The following is an 18,684-nucleotide window of genomic DNA, read 5'->3' on the forward strand; positions in this document are numbered from 1 at the left end:
ACTGGTCCATCAGAAGTTTATCTACTTTATTACCATAGAGAGAGTTAGCAGCAGAGTTGTTCTCCAGAACCCGCTGCCCTCGCTGTGATCCGCACCTTGTGTCAGCGTCACCCTAGATAGAGACATTATTTCTCTCGCCCTTTTTTTATACACCCACAGTTTTCATTTTGCATTCATTTCATTGCCTGGAGTCATGAATTTTTCATCACTGGTTTCATGATGAATAAAAGATGAAAAAGGGAAGGACGTAGAGAGCTGGAGTATCTGTGTGTTTGTGTATCGTGAGTCCACAAAAGGCACTGATAAAAATCTGTCACCACGCTGTATCGTTCTCTAGAGTGATAAAGTACATCACAGTATTTCCTGTACAAATGTGACTCTGATTGCACCATAACTGAGACTAATGGGAAGTTGTTAAAATTAGTTTAAGAGGGAAGGAAGTGACTGCATTGGTGGGGAAGGTCTTCTTGGAACAGAATGGCGAAAATAATGGCCAAATCACATTGGTTTCATGAACTTGGTAATGAGTAATGTGTTACTTGTTACATTTATCAGATTATTTAGTCATTAGTAAAGCAAAGCATTACTTGATCAATTTGCACCATAACATCACTGTTACTTTCTCCAAATATGCAATGTGCAAATACCTTTCTATTTATTTAATTAGTTGATTTTATTTGCTTAATTTATATTCTGAACAATTTTTTTTTCAATGTACAGAAAAATAGGGATATATATTAAGACGGTTGTTGTAGTAAAAGCATAATGGGAATGTAGTTCTAGGGAGTGTGTCTCATACTAATGGAAGAAAAGTTTTCTTTCAACCCATTTTTGCTCTGGAGAAGAGAGAGTTTTAGGTAGCTGATGGTGGGGAAAAAATAACACAAAAGTAACTCAAAACATAACTTTCCTTTAAAATGTATTATAGTTTTTATAATGAGTAACACTTTACTTTTATAAATATACCCATTTTAAACAATACATTTACAAATACAAATAAATGTGAAACCTTCCCCAATGCTAATGGTAATCACAAATGGTTCAGGAGGAAGAAGTATTTACAGAAAAGATTTTTTACCCGTTCATCGTCCGCTGAAGTAATTTTTAAACATTTTGCTTTGTACACCTTGACTCTCAAACCTAACTGCGTTTCTCAGGCTCTGCCAGAACCAGCCTTCTGCCGCTGGGTTTCTGGGCCACTCCAGCACACTATGTCCACACAGGCAGCGCCGCAAGTTTAAGATTCTTGACTGCCGAAGAACCGGTTCCAACAATACCAACACCATCACGTCCACACCCTCTTCCAGAAGCTTTTGCTGCGCCAGGAAAGCCGCTATCTTAAAAATCCCACTGTGAACAAATCCCTCTGTCAACACAAATATCGTCTTCCGACTCCGGTGTACGCTCTGGTTCAGGTTATCCATGATGGGTGTACCAGGAGTCCAATCTCTTTCTGCCAGACAGAGTGGGCGAACTCCTCTTCCTTTATCTTCCAACTCAAAACGCAAGTGGTTCAGTACCCAATCTGCCACCATTGGATCCTTGGTGTCATACATAACAAAGGCATCATAGGTGCAGACAGTTGTCTTCAAGTAATAACTTTTAATTTTGGCTCTCCAGAAATTATAAATGTAGGATATGTCCCAATAGAACACATGTATTGCGATAGTTGTAGACATCATGGCAATAATGATAGATGAGGTGAGTAGATATAGGATTTGATCAATACTATTGTTGATGCAGGCATTTTTAAAGTCCAGATTGACCATTGGATATCCCCTTTTGGATTCCGGAAGGTCGCACAAGATGTCTGTTGCTAGACGAGGAAGGACTGTGTCACTTTTCTCTAACCAGAGAATGAAGTCCAGAAGGTCACAGGTGCAGTGGATAGGGTTTCTCTGCAGGTTCAGTGTGCGTAGGTAGTGATCGTTACCTGTCTGGAAGGAAGTGTCACTGATATGTTTTAAGTGGTTGAAAGCAAGATTAAGGATCATCAAGCTTTTGACGTTTTTGAGAATGCTGTGATTCAACGTGACGATCAGATTATGACTCAAGTCTAAGACCCTCAATGAATTTGTATGTTTTGATAGTTTTTTAGAGACTTTACTCAATTTGTTCTTGCTTAGATCCAAAGTCTCCAACTGGGTTAAATATTTGAGCTGTTCCCACTCAAAATCAGTGAGTGTGTTCCTGCTCATGCCAAGATATTTAAGCGTACGTGGAAAATAGCTGAAAATATCGTCCGGTATTTCGGAAAGCTTGTTCAATGATATATCGAGGTGTGTTAGGTTTGAAAGAGACTTAAAAAGACCTATGAATCCACGGTCCTTCTTCCACATTATATCTAGTCGATTGGCTTGAAACTGTAGCTCCTTCAGCGAGTCGCTCCGCAGAGTCTTATTGGTCAGCGTATTTATCTCATTCCAACTGAGATTCAGCACTTTGAGGAACTGAAGGTTTTCTAGGAATGTCAGAGTGCTCCTGACACCCGCCACCTCAAAGTAATGGTTGTTGTGACTCAAATCCAAAACTTCTAATTCTTTCAGTTCACTCAGTGCTGAATCTGAACGCATGTAGACTCTGTTGTGAGACAAGTCAAGGTACTTCAGCTTGGGAAAGTGAGCAAACTCTGTACCATTGAAATATGACGCAATGAAGTTGGAGGAAAGGTTGAGGCAAGTGATATTCTCTGCTTCTGTGAATAAAATTGGATTGATGTGGTAAATGTTGTTCCTACTGAGGTCCAAAACTGGTCCTGTTGCCAGACATTCAGGTTTGGTAAACGGTGGGTAATTGCGGAACTGTTCATTTGTGTGAATGTAGGGGCCTTCGCGGCGGTTTCCCTCATCGTCTTCAGAAAGAACGCCACTTCTACACTCTTGTCTGCGAATAGGACTTGTAAATGTTAGCCTGTTGTCAATCAACGAAATCAAAGACAGGTTGTGAAAGTTCCTGAACACTGATAGATTGGCAAGTTGGAGAAAGTTGACTCCCAAATTTAGAACGGATAGGTTTCTCAAACCGAAGAGAGGTCGGAGATCTTCCTCACAAAGATTGTTGAAAACGTAGCCTTCCATGTGAAGTGCTTGCAGTGATTTCAAACTAGCAAAACCTTTTGAGAGTTTAATTCTTGGGTAAAATGTTTGAGACGGATTGTTGTATGAGAAATCTACAACTTCCACTTGTGGGAGGACACTTAAGAATTGTCCATTTTCAAATTCACTAATCAATGAGTTGAAGGAAAGATACAAGTACTTTAACATAGTAAGATTCTGGAACCATGACGAGTTGATTGTTTGTAAAGAATTTCCAGACAGTCGTAGGTCTTGCAGTTGGGATAGTTCATTGAAAGCATCCGGATGAATCTGTAGAGCGTTATTTTTTGTCTGACAGGTAGTGCATGGGAAAGGAGCGGTAAAACAAAAAGGGCAGTTTCCAGATAAATCAAGCACTGTCAGGTTTGGTAGATTGTTCAGGTCAGAGGCATGGACTTGCTCAATCCTATTTAAGAGAAGTGAGAGTTTTTGGAGGGATCTGGGTAAAGCAGACGGTATTTTCTGTATTCTATTTCTGGACAGTTCTAGCACAGTTAGTTGTAAATGTTGAAATGTTTCATTGTGAATTGTCAGTTCTATACTTGCATTATGATAGCAGTTGTTATTTAATGTCAAAACTTTGAGTTTCTTTGTTTCTACAAAGTCTGATGGTCCAATTTTCTTGATGCGGTTCGAATTGAGGCTCAGCCGTTGCAGTCCAGGAGGGAGGTCTCTAGGCATTGCTGAAATCTTATTATTGTCGAGTAACAAAGTCTCCAGGTTAGCCAGTCTTGAGAAAATCCCATGGTCTTTATCAAGGCATTTTTCAATTTGATTCTTTCTGAGGTTTATCTGTGTAACTTTAGTCAGATTCCAGAAGGCATCCTTTGGGAGGTAATGTATTTCATTGTTCGCAAAGTCTAGTTCAGTTGTATTCCAGATCAGGTTTTTCGGGATTCTTTTCAAAGATCTTTCTGAACAGTCCAAGACAACAGAGCTGTTGTTAAGCTTTACATCACATGGAAGCTTTCTCCAAGCCCAGATGAGGCCTTGAGACGAGTGGGCGATACATATCAAAATTAACACAGATATCATTTTCTTGAGATTGTGGAGAGACTCCTGTGAATGAGAGGACGTATTGATTGAGAGAATCCATTATTCATAGTTACTTTCTGAAGCACAGTCATAAAGAGCAGGGAATTACATTGTTAAATGCAAACTAACCATAGTGAAAAAAAATACCCCTATCAACTAAAATTGGAGGAGAAACACATATTTTGTTGTTGGTGTCAAAGGCACCATCCAATCAAACTCTATAGCATTTTAGTGCAAATTCTTCTGTCACTTGGCAAAAAAAAAAAAAACAAGCTAGTCAAATTGGGTATATGCCAACCTGGACAGGTTTCATGGCTCTCATCCTCAACGTCTCAAGTTTTATCTGGAAAAAAAGAAAAATACTGATACAAATACAGTACCAGTCAAAAGTTTGGAAACATTACTATTTTTAATGTTTTTGAAAGAAGTCTCTTATGCTCATCAAGCCTGCAGTTAATATATTTTAAAATGTAATTTATTTTTGTGATGCAAAGCTGAATTTTCATCAGCAAGTACTCCAGTCTTTGGTGTCTTATGATCCTTCAGAAATCATTCTAATATGATGATTTGATACTCAGTTATTATCAATGATGGAAACAGTTGTGCTGTTTAATATATTTTTTTGGAATACTTTTTTCAGGATTCATTGATGAGTAAAACGTTAACAGCATTTATTCATTAAAACGGCATTTATTCAAAATAAAAACATTTCTAACAATATAAATCGTTACCATCACCTTTTATCAATTTAACGCATCCTTGTTGAATTAAAGTACTAATTTCTTAAAAAAAAAATAGTTATTGTTCCCAAACTTTTGAACGGTAGTGTATATTGTTACAAAAGATTTCTATTCTAAATAAATACAGTTCTTTTTAACTTTTTATTCATCAAATAATCCTGAAAAAAGTATCTCAGGTTATAAAAAAAATATTAAGCAGCACAACTGTTTCCAACATTGATCATAAATCAGCATATTAGAATGATTTCTGAAGGATCATAAGACACCAAAGACTGGAGTACTTGCTGATGAAAATTCAGCTTTGCATCACAAAAATAAATGACATTTTAAAGTATATTAAAAAAGAGAACCATTATTTTAAATTGTAATAATATTTCATAATATTATTTATTTAATTTTTTTATTATTTTTTTTAACTGCAGGCTTGATGAGCATAAGAGACTTCTTTCAAAAACATTAAAAATAGTAACGTTTCCAAACTTTTGACTGGTACTGTATGTTTTTGGAGTATAGAGAGGTTATGGAAAGGAATGAAAATAAAATGTGGTGAAAGTGTTTACTTATTATAGAACCAAAATATTATAGAAGTGATGTTTTTTTATATTTACACTACACTTTAAAAGTTTTGTCTCTGTAAGATTTTTTTATGGTTTTGAAAAAAGTGTCTTATTCTCACAAGGCTGCATTTATTTGATGAATAGAAAACAGAAATATTTTGAAATACTATTACAATTGAACAAATCTGTTTTCTTTTTTGATATATTTACATTTTTTATTTATTTCTGTGATGGAAAAGCTGAATTTTTAGCAGCCATAACAGTGTCACACTATCCTTCAGAAATCATTATAATATGGTTTGGTGCTCAAAAACATTTATAATTATTATCAATGTTTCTTTTTTTTCTTTAAATCAATTTAGAGCACTTTTCAACAACAAAAAAATCCCCAAATTTTGATCGGTTGCGTAGTTCTATTACAGATCAGAAAGCGTGCTTACCAGAGAAGTCCGTATAAAGGCATGGTTAAAAAGCTGTCAGCATTTTTAACTGACTGTAGCTTCCCCTTCCAAGTTTCAGAATGCTTTCTTATTTTCTGTCTGAACCACAAAAATAGAATCTGTATGCCTTAAAGGGATAGTTCACCTAAAAAAGACATTTGTCATCGTTTTGAACCCTATTGACTTTCATTGTAGACAAAAACAATTAGGCATTTTTCAAAATATATTCTTTTGTGTTCCATAGAAGAACAAATCATAGATTTGGAACAACATGAGGGTGAGCAAATGATTCAGAATTCTCTATTTTGTATATACACAGCTATTTTTGAACGACTGTCAGTGAAGAAAGACAGTTTGCTGTCATGTGTAGTTCCTGTGGCCAGTTGCATAAACTGTTAAGACTAGTCTTACAAGTTAGTCATCCAGTTTTATTCTTTAAAACTGTTAATAACTTTTTAAAGTCAGTAACATAAAAATGTAGATTGGTCTAATTTGACACCGAACAGTAAGACTGATTACCCCTAACTAACTTCTAGTTGATCATACTAGTTCTTAAGACACCGTCTTAACATAATGGCTATGTTTATGCAACTGGCCCCTGGACCTTAACCAAACCTTGGGCTGGGTTGAGTTTGGATGGAAATTATGGGGTTTTCTCATGTTTTATCTCAGTTCCTAATTTTAATTGAGCCAAACTTGTGTTTATTATCCTTCAACAATATTATATTTTACAGCAATTTGCAGAAAATGACTGCTAACATAGACAGGCGTATTGTGAGACTGACCAAACCAAAATACCTAAAACCTAAAGAATAGTAAACTCAACTCAAAGTCAATAGTAATCCTTTCTTAACCTTCTAATCCTACTTGATCCAGTACGTCAGATCTACTATCTACGATTGAAACGGTAACATTGTGAGCATTGCCAGCAGATCTAAACAATAACCTAATCTGCAAACACTCAGCAGTCTGTTTCTTCTGTTTGCACAGCTCTCCAGCTATGGCTAAAATCCCCCCTAATCAGCTCTACAGACACCAGGAGTATGCAAGGCCAGACTGGCACTCATCGCATGCGGAGCCGCGAGTGCATTAGTATGCCGAGGAGAAACACGGTGACTGTGAGTGGACACTCCAGCAATTAGATGCATAGCACTTTGTGTGAACCCGCAGAGGTGCCAGTGCTCATATTCTGCTCAGCACCTGGGGGCAGCTTTCATGCATTGCTTTCCAACCGCTGCTACAGTACGTGTTCCACATACAGATCGGACCATTATTAATTTTAAATGTGTTGTATCCATGCCACAGTCTTTGGTATTTCTGATCAGTAGGGATGAGGTATGGAGATGAACAAGGCATGGTTCATTATATAGGCGTGTTTTACTCTGTAATTTGTTGCTTTACTCGTTTCAGCATCATGCATTGTGTTAGTGCTGGTGTTTAGCATGTCATTTTTATGTGCAGTGGTGACATCATAAGTTAGATTAAAGTGTTACCACTTTGTTTTCTGGGAACTGTGTGAGAGGAGCAAACAAACCTCGTGAGATGTGCTGCTACTACTTCTTTCAGCATATAAGCAAATCTTTACACAATGAGTTGAATCACTGTAAATACAATCTTGACAGTGATTTCCAGGTTGCATCCTGCACTTTTCACCTTTTTCCACCCTTTATGATCCGGTGGGGTATCTGAGCCTGAGGGGGTGTTGAATCCTGCCTGGGGCGTTATGTTTGAGTTGTGGGGATGAGTTTCAAGCTCTTGAGGAATAATGAACTGTAGTTCAATAGTATTGGTGAGTTGCACAGGAGAAGAGTATACATTTTGCTTGCACAGAGCTATGTTTTAGTATTGTGCGTGACTGGGTTTCCAGATAGCAAGCAAAGATATGATGAAACTTGATTGATGACTAGTGCTGACTAGAATTTTGGTTTTCTTTTCTCTTGTTTTTAAACTGTATATTAATGCATATTTTCAATACAGTCAATATTCAATATCAGTATTGGGTCAATATAGACAGGTTAATCTCACAAAATATCTGGATCATTTTTCAAAACAAATACATTTTTTATATACATCTATAAATTACAGGAACGTCTGTCTGTGTGTGTGTGTCTGTTATTTGCATATCACTCGAACCATTAGTCCGATGAATTTCAAACTTGACAGGTGTCTTCCTACGGGCACGAGTAAGTGCAGTGCCAAGTTTGAAATTGTTTGGATTAAAAATGCAAAAGATATCGGTAAAAGAAGCACACATTGAAAATTGTAGATGATGTTTAGAAGGTTGTGGTTTAAAAATAAACATTCTGACATAAACACTCTGGCAGCTAAACATTAAGTCAGCTACACTGTTTACTTCTGAATATTATATTTTATTCACGGCCATGTAGTAGCCTATTCACAAACTGTTTGCTCAAGCGTAGCGTTTTTTTCAGAGTTCAATAGCCTGCTCCCTGAATCGTCACGCTTATTCATTTGTGGATGTTAACTGAATCTGTAAGTCAGATGTTCACCATCTCTTTCACGGACATCATTTTTGTGGATGTTAACTGAATCTGTAAGTCAGCTATGCTGTTTACTTCTGAATATTATATTTCATTCTGGTGTGCTTAACGTTATCGCTACTGTTTAATAGTATGCTATTCACCATCTCTTTCACGGCCATCATTTGTAGTAGCCTATTCACAAACTGTTTGCTCAAGCATAGCCTGGTCTCAATGCTAAGTTATTACTGTGTCATGCGCGCTGAAGTTAGCCTGTAACTATGTGATGTTGAATATGTTAAATAGTTGCCCTGCCTATTCAACAGGATAGCTCATGTATGCAGGCTTAAACAAGCTTAACTCTCCTCTTACCGGTCGTGACGGCAAATCCCCATCTTTCCAGTGTAAGCCATCCTTACTTTTCATCATTGTAACAACCAGGTTAGCTGTTTATGTGTTCTCCTTTGTTGTGCTTAACGTTGTTTTATCGGTCGTTAACTGGATAGTAGTCAAACATAGCCTGATCTCAATGCTAAAACTGGCTATTATGACCTTAAAGGGTTAGTTCACCCAAAAATGAAAATTCTGGCAGTAATTATTCACCTCAGATTTAATCAAAAATATCTTAATTTGTGTACCGAAGATGAACGAAGGTCTTATGGGGTTGGAACAACATGAGGGTGAGTAATTACTGACAGAATTTTCATTTTTGGGTGAACTAACCCTTTAACTATTAACTGATTTTGCACGGGCACTGCACTAGTTATATAAAATTATATCTTGATACAATGCAAAATCCCCCATATGTGGCATGGATACAACACATTTAAATGCAAACCATTTTTTAGTACCATTTTACCAATTAAGCACATTTCCCGTCATTATTTATATATATATATATATATATATATAATTAGTATATTAGTGCTGCCCAATTGTTTAATCGTGATATAATAATATAAAATAATATACAACTATATACATAGATCTGTTGTTGAACTTGACATTAATTGTGCAATAGCAACTTCTCTTATGTTAGGAAAGTTAGGCACTTACATTATTGACTGTAGTACAATAAAAACAGACATTTTTGTTACTTTGTTTAGTGTACTGATTGTACAGCTGAGTTTACCCAACCATCTGTGTTCTTCTAGATCTTTAAACCATCAATGGAAACACTGTGGAGAATTGCATTGGTCTTTATTGAAGTGGAGTGAGAAGGGAAACCCAAGACCGTTTTAAATTCTCATTAATCTCTTTTAAAAGCCCAGGCCATGGGAGAGACTGCTCTTTTGCTACTTTAAAAAGATGCCCTTCATAGCTCAATTAGTCTGTCCTGATTCCCAAAGAAGCATTTATTTAATAAGGCAGAGATTAAAGAAACTAATTATAAACCTTTCATTTGTAACTGGGAGATGGACCCTCCAGTTGCCCATATGAACGTGTTAATGTAGTCACAAAACTCCACCTGATGACTCATTCATTATCTCTTACTGTCCCTCCCCGAAAAATGCATCACTTCACACATACTGTATCTCTAATCTGGATTAGTTAATTGGATGCTCTTGGACAAATGATTAACAATCTACATTTTACACAGGGAGTAAATACTGGATTATGCAATGCCATATGCACTGTAAACCCCTTGGCACCATGTTTAATTGCATGTATTAATTTGTTTTTAATTAATTAATACATTTTCTTCTTTGGGGTGTGGTTACTTATAAGTCAACATGAAATCAAAATGGTCCCTATTTACTCTTTTAATACACATTCCTGGTCTTATTGTGAATGTGGCATTGGTGCACAATGCACATTGTGGCAAATAAAAAAAGTCATATTGAGAGTTGATCCAATAAATTCCTGATGGATAAAATCTAATTTTTCAGTTTTACAGAAGTAAAATAAGTTGCAAATGTGATTTCTTGTTGAGATGTTTCATCATGACAATTTTGACTTCAGAAAAGCAATAAATACAAAAACATAAATAACCATAAGTTCACAGAGAGAGGTTTTCATTGGTTGGTTCCAGCCCTGTATGAACATGCAAAGTCAAAGCTACTGCCTTTTTTTCTTTGAATAAGCACAAATGTTCTCAGTTGGAAATTGTATAAAGTTTTCCAACTAATAATTATTATTCTCCTCGAGTACATCTGGTTAAGAATTATACATGCTCATATACCATGAAGAAATGATACCATTTCATCTCATTTACAAGAAACATAATGTACAAATATTACAATAAAACACAATTTCATCATTTATCATATAGCATATCTGTCAACGTCCAGACCAACATAAATAATGTTTCCACATTGTATATTTAGTCACTTTTTTCCATGCACACATATATTATTTCGATTCAGATGCACAGCATGCAGTTTCTCCATAAAATATGTGCTTGTGGATAAAATAATTATGATATGAACAGCAACCTCAATGGTGCAAAGTTCACTGTAAAGTTTTGGGGGTGTTTTCTAGAAAACCCGCAGTGGTCAGAGCTGAAGTTGAACCAGCTGCATACACTACATTCATTTGTGCAGAAGTTTGTGAAAGCTAAACACTCTCAAGCTGTTATTTGTGCACTCGAAAACACATTACATAGACTCAACGGATTGAAAAAGTAACATTTAAAAAGACTAATTTGTTGGAGCAAATGGCTATGACCAAGTGGTAGGCACGTGTTCTTTGAGCTGTGGTGCTCACGTGGGCAACGCAAGTTCAAATTCGGCTTGCAACATTTCCCCCCACGTAATTTACAGTGCTATCTTTTTATAAAAATGTTCAAGACACTGATCGTGAGTAAAAATGGGCATATAAATAATTAAAAGTACATTTTATGAACAACAGTTGATTTTTGTGCTATTATATTTGTGCAATTTACTTAAATAATGAAAGAAGCGATATAAATATTTATTTCTTTTTAAAACAATCTCCTTTTTAAAGTCTTTGCACAGTGTATTTTCCGTGAGCAGTTCTTTGGAGGCTGTTGAATATAAATATAAATGTAAAGTATCTATTTGGGGTTGTTCCTCCTTTTCCTGCTGGGACTCTGAGTGTTCTCCGGTTTGAGCTCTTTGTAATGAACCTGAAGAGAAGATTTTGCACAAATGAGTCGCGAATCATGTGCAAAAGAATGAAAATGCGTCACTTATCATCAATAACCTACCATCTGAATGTCTGATGGAACTCTAGACAGGAAGTCCAACAGCTCGTTGTTCTCAATGTGGTAGGGGTTCCGCAGTTTTTTGGTGAATTTATTGATACCTGTGAGGGACATGCATATTGTTCATATCCTAGTAAATCACCTGAATCCAAGAACACAGTATATGTAAAATCCTTCAGAGTAGGGATGCACCGATATGAAAATTTTGGCCTATACCGATAACCGATAATTCTTTACATTTGAAAGCTGATAAATTATATATTGGCTGATAAACCATTAAAATCCATGTCCCAAGCACACAATTATGTTCTCATTCTAGTTTTATGTAGCCTATATGACAGACTTGCGCTGCACTTGTTGCACTTAACTGCATTTTTGAAGCGATTTCAATCATATTTCAAGCAATTCAAAACCACCATGGCGAACTGAATTGGCATCTGAAGTGTCTCAGCTGAAGGAAATAATCCATTATTTATCGGCTTTAATATTATCAGCCACATTTTTTTTATTGGCTAGATAACGATAACATTAAAAATGAACATATATCGGCCGATGCCGATATGGTGGCCGATATATTGTGCATCCCTACTTTAGAGAAATGCATCTGATCTAGATCAACCGAACACCTGTAGTTTTGGACATCTATATATAAAAGTATATTATTCTTTTCAACAGACTAAGCAATCATTTGAATGGCAAACCATTGGAAAAGTGTTTAATACACAAGAGCGATAGGATTTCTCACCCCAGACCAGCACAATGTAGCGTAGTGGGATGAAGTATATTAGCGTGGCAACGGCACATAGCACTGTTATGGCTAACCAGCTCAGAAAAGGCACAGACCAGTTAAACGTGCTAAAAAAAAACAAGAGGAACAGCAGGAGAATGAATATAAAACAATGCATTCATTACATGAAATCAATACAATAAGGAAGCTACAAAGGTATGATTGCTTTGAGCACTTCTTGCGTTGTTGTTGCTTTTGCCTCTTTATGATGACTCGCTGAATTTTGTCCTAATCTGTAAGTCGCTTTGGAGAAAGGCGTCTGCTAAATGACTAAATGTAAATGTAAATGTAGGTATGAAATAATATCCAAACTTCTCACTTCTTCACTCGTTCCCCAAAGCAGGCCACTTCATCCAGAGCGTTCTGAACCGTTATGATCACATCTTGAACCGCGTAGAATTTGTCCAAGAAGCCCTTTTTTTCCGAGTCCTGTTGTTTGAGTGCACAACATCCGGATAGTTAGAATTCATTTTGAGTCGTATGTACTTGCAAATATTTGACAGTTGTGCTTTGGTCTGTATGAAATCGTCTAGTAAGGTAATATGAGTTTAGTTGATATGAGAAATGAAAGATGTGGGGGTGGGGGGGAAGCTTTTGTTTGCTAGCCGGTGTCTCTTCTCTTTAGACTAAAAGGTTAGTTGGTGTAGCTAAACACAAAAGCAGCGAGTCTCCAATCCCAACCGCAGCTTCATTAATATGGAAAAGAGGGCCTCTGAACGACACACAACTCCCTGGAACCAAACAGAATCATATTAAACATTAGATCTAAATTCATCTCAATCAAATTCTAATGGAAATCTTAAAAGTTACATTTTAAATATTGGCCAATCAAATTCAAATTGTGATTATTCCATTTGTTTTTCTAATTGTTCTTAGCGTTTTTGAGTATGTTATATAGTGTTGAGAGTTCAAATTTTAAGTTTTCTTCTGAGATAATGGACCAAAAACATATAATATATATATTAATGTTAATATTAATAATATATATTTTATATATATTATAATATTAATAATATATTTTCAATAGCAAGTAGCAAAATAGTCAGGCTGCAATTCCATTTTCTAGTAAATGTCCATATGATAAAAATTCCCAGTCCTTTCATAACAATAAGTTACTACTGTATAATAAAGATATCTGCTAATTTTAATGTATAAAAATACAGTTAATAGTAAAGCAACACGAGAGGCAGTTCGGTATAGAGATTTTATATAATGATCAATAAATAATTACACTATTGTTCAAAAGTTATTTTTTTAAAGAAATTAATACTTTTATTAGGACGCATTAAATTGATCAAAATTGAAAGTAAAGACATTTATAACTTAAAAAAAAAATACTGTATTTCAAATAAATGCTGTTTTTTTCACTTTCTATTTATCAAAGAATCCTGACAATGTGTCATTTTCCACAGAAATATTAAGCAGCACAACTGTTTTCAACATTGATGATAATCAGAAATGTTTCTTGAGCATCAAATCAGCATATTAGAATGATTTCTGAAGGATCATGTGACACTGAATAATAATATTTTCACAATATTACTGTATTTTGATCGCATAAATGCAGCCAGACTTCATTCAACAACATGAAAAAACCTAAGTCTGTTGACTATTCAAAAAGGAAGAGCCCTTCAATATCTCCCGCCCCAACTTCCTGTGCCAACAGGAAATACGTCAACACGTGATTTTTAATTACACAATATTATGGGGTATTTAATGTTTGATCTAATGCTTCAATCAAATATTATCGCTTTAAACCATGCTAGCTTGTGTTTTTCATCATGTTGCCCTTGTACACAAACACATACGCAATAATGACGGCATTTATTCTGAACCCCAGGCCTCACCTGCGACGGGTCGGATGGAAAATCAGTGGGACGGGCCGCAAGATGTGTTATTCTTTCTCCGACAACTTACAGAGTCGGAGTTCAACAAATCAATTGTCCCCATAAATTAACAGGAACAATTTCTGAAAGCTTGGAGAGCGATACCAACCCTCGGCGTATTTTCATGACCAGCCGGCGGTAAGCTAAGTGCAAACATATGTCCAGGCTTAGTCCGGGCCTATGAGGGGTCCTTATGAATGGAAAACAGGTGTCTAGGTCATTTGTGCCAAAATACCCAAGTTAGCTCCCAGGGTCAAAGGTCAGGCCGCTAATGGCTGCCTTGTGGCGCACAAAGGGTTATGGGAACGCGAAGAACGGCTGGACTTAAACATCTGGGATATGTTGAGTATATTTGGCAACGCAAGCCTCAGGTGCAATTAAAATAAAGCACTGACACATATATTAAACTGAGTGTCCGTGCACCAACCTTTAGCTGTCCCATAGAGCTCAAGACCACGAACGATTGTGCTATTCTAGAGAAACAAGGCTAGATTTCCTTCGGCCAAGAGAGATCCTCTCATACTGCGCGTCACAGAGGGGAAAGAAGAGTCTTAATGAGGAAATAATGAAATGTATGGTTACCTTGTCGTCTTTGTCATATTCTTCATCCACATCCTCAAGAAGGTCCTCCATCGCTTCCTATGAAGCAACAATAAGAAAAATCACAAATGCGATCTCTTTGAAATCTCAGATGTTTCTGCTAGGAAAAGCAGCAATGAGTTTAACTCTTTCCCCGCCATTGAAAGAAATTTCCGGCTTTACGTGTTTTTTCACCGTTATACAATTGGGGGCGCTATGACATCATCTTAAAGAGTACTGAATCTGCGAGTACTGACTGAAACTATAGATATCAGTAGCGATATCATATGTAAGCAGATGCATATGTAAAATAACAAGATCATCAACATTAAACAGCATATAAATCAAAACTGGCGAATGTGTGAAGCTTTGATGGACTCGATCTACCCCATCTGTGATCATCGTTCTGAATCCGATCTGGATGGTTTTTGACAAAACCGCAATTTTCTCAGCTTTTTGATCAAAATGTTGCTTTTTTAATGAAACTTACCCACATTTAAGTGTTGATAAAAAATAAAAAAGAATGCATGAAGCTTGGATAAAGCTCTCTCTATTGCATGTTCATATATTCATACAACAAAATATTCTGGGGGCCATGAAACTTTGGTGAAAATGATCAAAAATGCTGGTGAGAAAAGAGTTAAAATGGAGAGCAAATATATTTTGCTCTCCTGCTTCCATCATTTCACATGCGTCTCGTCTATATCTCAAACTGCGCTCCGATTTGCCAAGATACCAAAGTCTGCAAAAGTCAATATAAATTTGAATCACAATTCACAAAAGTGAGATCCTGATATTAACTCAAACATTTCTCATCAAATTCTTTCAAGGCATGCATTTACATGATTTGCTAAGGATCAAAAACACAATAAAAATAATGGCATTTAAAATAGTTTTCTATCTTAATTTTATCAGTTAGAAAAACAGTCTTTTAAAATGTTGAAATTTTTTCCTGACTTTTCCAGGCCTGTAAATCACAATTTTACAATCATGAGAAACCTGTTTTCTATTCATACTCTGTGTCAACAACCGTCTCACTTGTATTTCTCAATAAGCAATTTTAACTTCAACTTCTGATATCTAAATGAAACATAAATGAAGACTTCCTTATGTCTCCTGAGCAATGACAGATCAACCTCTGAGCAATAACACTTTCCTCCGGCGACTTTAGAATGTCATTTAAACCCTCACGTTGCATCACATGCAGACTGATAGCATTTTAATGGCAACTGTTCCGCCATTTATTAGCCGTTAGGCCACATATGAAAACACACGCGCATATGACTCACATTTGTGACAGACTGTATATTTCTGTCAATCTCCTTCTGAAAGTGAAAATGATTCTCTCTGTGTGTCTGTCATGTGTCCGTCAGCTGAAATCCAGCTCACCAAAAAAAGCAATAATTTTTATTTTTTTATTCATGCTGGTCAATATGATAATTCCATATTTAAATTTGTAAAGAAGTGGAAAATTATTATTTTATTGTTTTGAGATCCATCTGATGCATATCGCTACTGACTCTTTGACCGGATACTCCTGAATAAAAATTTAATTAAAATTTTGATGGCTTAATTGGGAAGTGAACACCCTCTCGAGAAATGGCGCTCATTGAAAGTCATCATTCCACGCCATCTGAACAACTAAAATTGAATCAATTTTCAGGGAGTGCTGCCTACACCCTTAGAGTGATTGGCAACATTTCACGATGGCATGAAATTAGTTTGACACAATTTAATTGGAAAATGAGATAAGTAAATACACCAGGTAAGTGGAATGGCACATTTAAAAGCTCGTATATTTGTGCTACTTTTAATTACCTGAAGTAATTGGAATAAAAACATTCAATTCCAGCTGTGCACACATCTTAGAAAAAAATAAACATGCACAATATAACATAGCTGTTTATTGACCTGGAATAGTTGATGGCCGGTTCAAATAATCAAAGCTAGTTTGGGTTCGGGGAGACGTTTCAATTTCCTGTGACGGCCTACAACGACCATGTGCTTAAAATGAGCTCGAGATAAACGTCACAAAGTTAGCAATCGTTAGACTCATAAAAACACTCACCACACTTCCCTCGCGCGGCTCCATCCCGGAGGTCAGCCGGAAGTAATTCCAGGTCAGGAGCAGAAGCAAGGACAACGGGATCATGTAGATCTCGAAATTCCAAACCACCACCACAAAGATCTAAACAATCAGGACAATGCGACATTTAAGAGAATTATTTTACGGACTAACAGAAGTTTTGCAAGTCCATTTTCCACCAAGTAAATATATACATAACAATATATAACTTCCTACATTTAAGATATCATCTCATTTTTAATAACATTAATACACTTACATATAAGTTAATAAAGCAATAAACCATGACAGTTCAATATAGGTATTATTATTATTCATTATATAATATAATATAATAATATAGTTATATAGTAGTATACTAATATAGTTGTTATTCCTAATGTGTAAGTTTATGATTGCCAAGCCAATTGTTTTTTTTAAGAATATAATACTTTTATTCATGCATTGAATTGATCAAAAGTGAAGAGTAAAATCATTTTTCACAAAATATTTCTATAAAAAAAAAAGCTGTTCTAAACTTTCTATTCATCAAAGAATTAAAGAGTAATGCCATCACAGGAAATACCTTACATTTTAAAATACTTTAAAATAGAAAACAGTTATTTTAAATTATAATAATATTTCACAATATTGTACTTATATATACACACACTGTATATAGTATTGAAAAATATATAGTATTGTATAACTGTCCTTTAAAGGGATAGTTCACCCAAAAATGAAAATCTATTTACTCAGCCACATGTTGTTTCAAACCTGTATGAGTTTCTTTCTTCTGCTGAACACAAAAGTTATTTTTTGTTTTAAATATTTTGTTATTAAATATTTTGAAGAATGGTGGTAACCAGACAGTTTATTGACTTCCATAGTTTTTTTTTAGTTTTTTTTTATCAACTGTTTGGCTACCAACATTCTTCAAAATATCTTGTTCTCTGTTCAGCAGAAGAAAGAAACTCATACAGGTTTAAAACAACATGAGGGTGAATAAATTAATTTTTATTTTTGGCTGAACTATCCCTTTAGGCATCAAGTCGTAGCTGTAAACCAGATCTAAACTCCACTTTTTAAAGTGGAAGGTCAAATCTCGGTCAGCAAATTTTTCAAGAACAGGTACAGATGAAAATAGCAATGTGAATCTATTGTTGTCGAGACTGAGAGTCTACAGCGCCTCCTCCAGGTACAGGAGGGAGTGTGTGAATGTGAGGGAACCGTGTGAAGGGCTCTTGAGGTGTTCAGAGACGGGCAGGCGGGGGTGCGGGGTGAGGTCAGGCACGAGGTCACAGCGGGACGTCGTCTAAGAGATCACATCTACTCCATTTAGCTGAAGGGTTCTTCAGTGCTAAGCTATGAGCACACTTCACACATCACAGCTCTTCAACACACAAGAGTCACCAAACACCCTCACACTACTATCTATCTATCTCTCTATCTCTCTATCTCTCTATCTATCTATCTATCTATCTATCTATCTATCTAAAGTGAGTTTGAGTTTGAGTTTCTTTGAGTAGAATGTGTCGTATCAATATGGTGTAAGTCTGTGGTTGGCTGTTTGTTTGTGTGTTTTTAGAAGCAGAGTTTTGCCACCTACCAAGAAAGCACATAAACTCCTGCGGGGCGACTCCCATTGAAAACAGCTGTTGATGTAGGAGCCCACATTAATGAGGAAGAAGATGCAGCGCTTCACTCGGTTAAAATTCTGCTGCAGCAGCTGACAAGAGGGAATATGAGAGAGACATTCAACCAAAACACGTACTGTTAGATAGAAACCATAACACACCCTCTTCAGACAATAATGATCATTATATGCCAATACCAAGGAATTGGAAATATTAT

General features: G+C 36.0%; 2 protein-coding genes and 1 long non-coding RNA gene across 3 annotated transcripts in view; 1 reads left to right on the plus strand and 2 right to left on the minus strand.

Moving 5' to 3' along the window:
• Positions 1 to 633: 633 nt before the first annotated feature.
• tlr8b (toll-like receptor 8b) lies at positions 634 to 5,271 on the minus strand. The gene is made up of 2 exons (XM_082157077.1): positions 4,429 to 5,271; positions 634 to 4,154 (listed from the first exon to the last, which is right to left on the minus strand). Exons 1-2 carry the CDS (start codon positions 4,450 to 4,452, stop codon positions 1,083 to 1,085), a joined length of 3,096 nt encoding a protein of 1,031 aa, XP_082013203.1. The 5' UTR covers positions 4,453 to 5,271; the 3' UTR covers positions 634 to 1,082.
• A 3,160-nt stretch (positions 5,272 to 8,431) lies between these two features.
• On the plus strand, positions 8,432 to 10,159 carry LOC309489363. The gene is made up of 2 exons (XR_014202396.1): positions 8,432 to 8,751; positions 9,502 to 10,159. It is a non-coding gene; the product is annotated as an uncharacterized lncRNA (long non-coding RNA).
• A 186-nt stretch (positions 10,160 to 10,345) lies between these two features.
• mctp1b (multiple C2 domains, transmembrane 1b) overlaps positions 10,346 to 18,684 on the minus strand; it is a 32,672-nt gene continuing 24,333 nt past the window's right edge. Inside the window, exons 14-20 of the mRNA XM_082157975.1 lie at positions 18,440 to 18,559; positions 16,834 to 16,953; positions 14,769 to 14,825; positions 12,620 to 12,729; positions 12,259 to 12,368; positions 11,517 to 11,614; positions 10,346 to 11,435 (exon numbers count right to left, since the gene is read on the minus strand). Of these exons, the coding sequence (XP_082014101.1) occupies positions 11,364 to 11,435; positions 11,517 to 11,614; positions 12,259 to 12,368; positions 12,620 to 12,729; positions 14,769 to 14,825; positions 16,834 to 16,953; positions 18,440 to 18,559 (687 nt within the window). The 3' untranslated portion in view covers positions 10,346 to 11,363. The remainder of the gene's footprint in view (positions 11,436 to 11,516; positions 11,615 to 12,258; positions 12,369 to 12,619; positions 12,730 to 14,768; positions 14,826 to 16,833; positions 16,954 to 18,439; positions 18,560 to 18,684) is intronic.

The sequence above is a fragment of the Leuciscus leuciscus genome, assembly GCF_965113295.1.
Source record: "Leuciscus leuciscus genome assembly, chromosome: 24".
In the NCBI taxonomy this organism is placed as follows: domain Eukaryota; kingdom Metazoa; phylum Chordata; class Actinopteri; order Cypriniformes; family Leuciscidae; genus Leuciscus; species Leuciscus leuciscus.

Excerpts from the sequence above, each read along its gene's own strand:
- tlr8b (XM_082157077.1), bottom strand. The coding sequence starts at position 4,452 with ATGAGAGCCATGAAACCTGTCCAG. Across the intron at positions 4,155-4,428 it reads GAGCCATGAAACCTGTCCAG|GAGTCTCTCCACAATCTCAA; the intron begins GTTGGCATATAC and ends TCTCATTCACAG.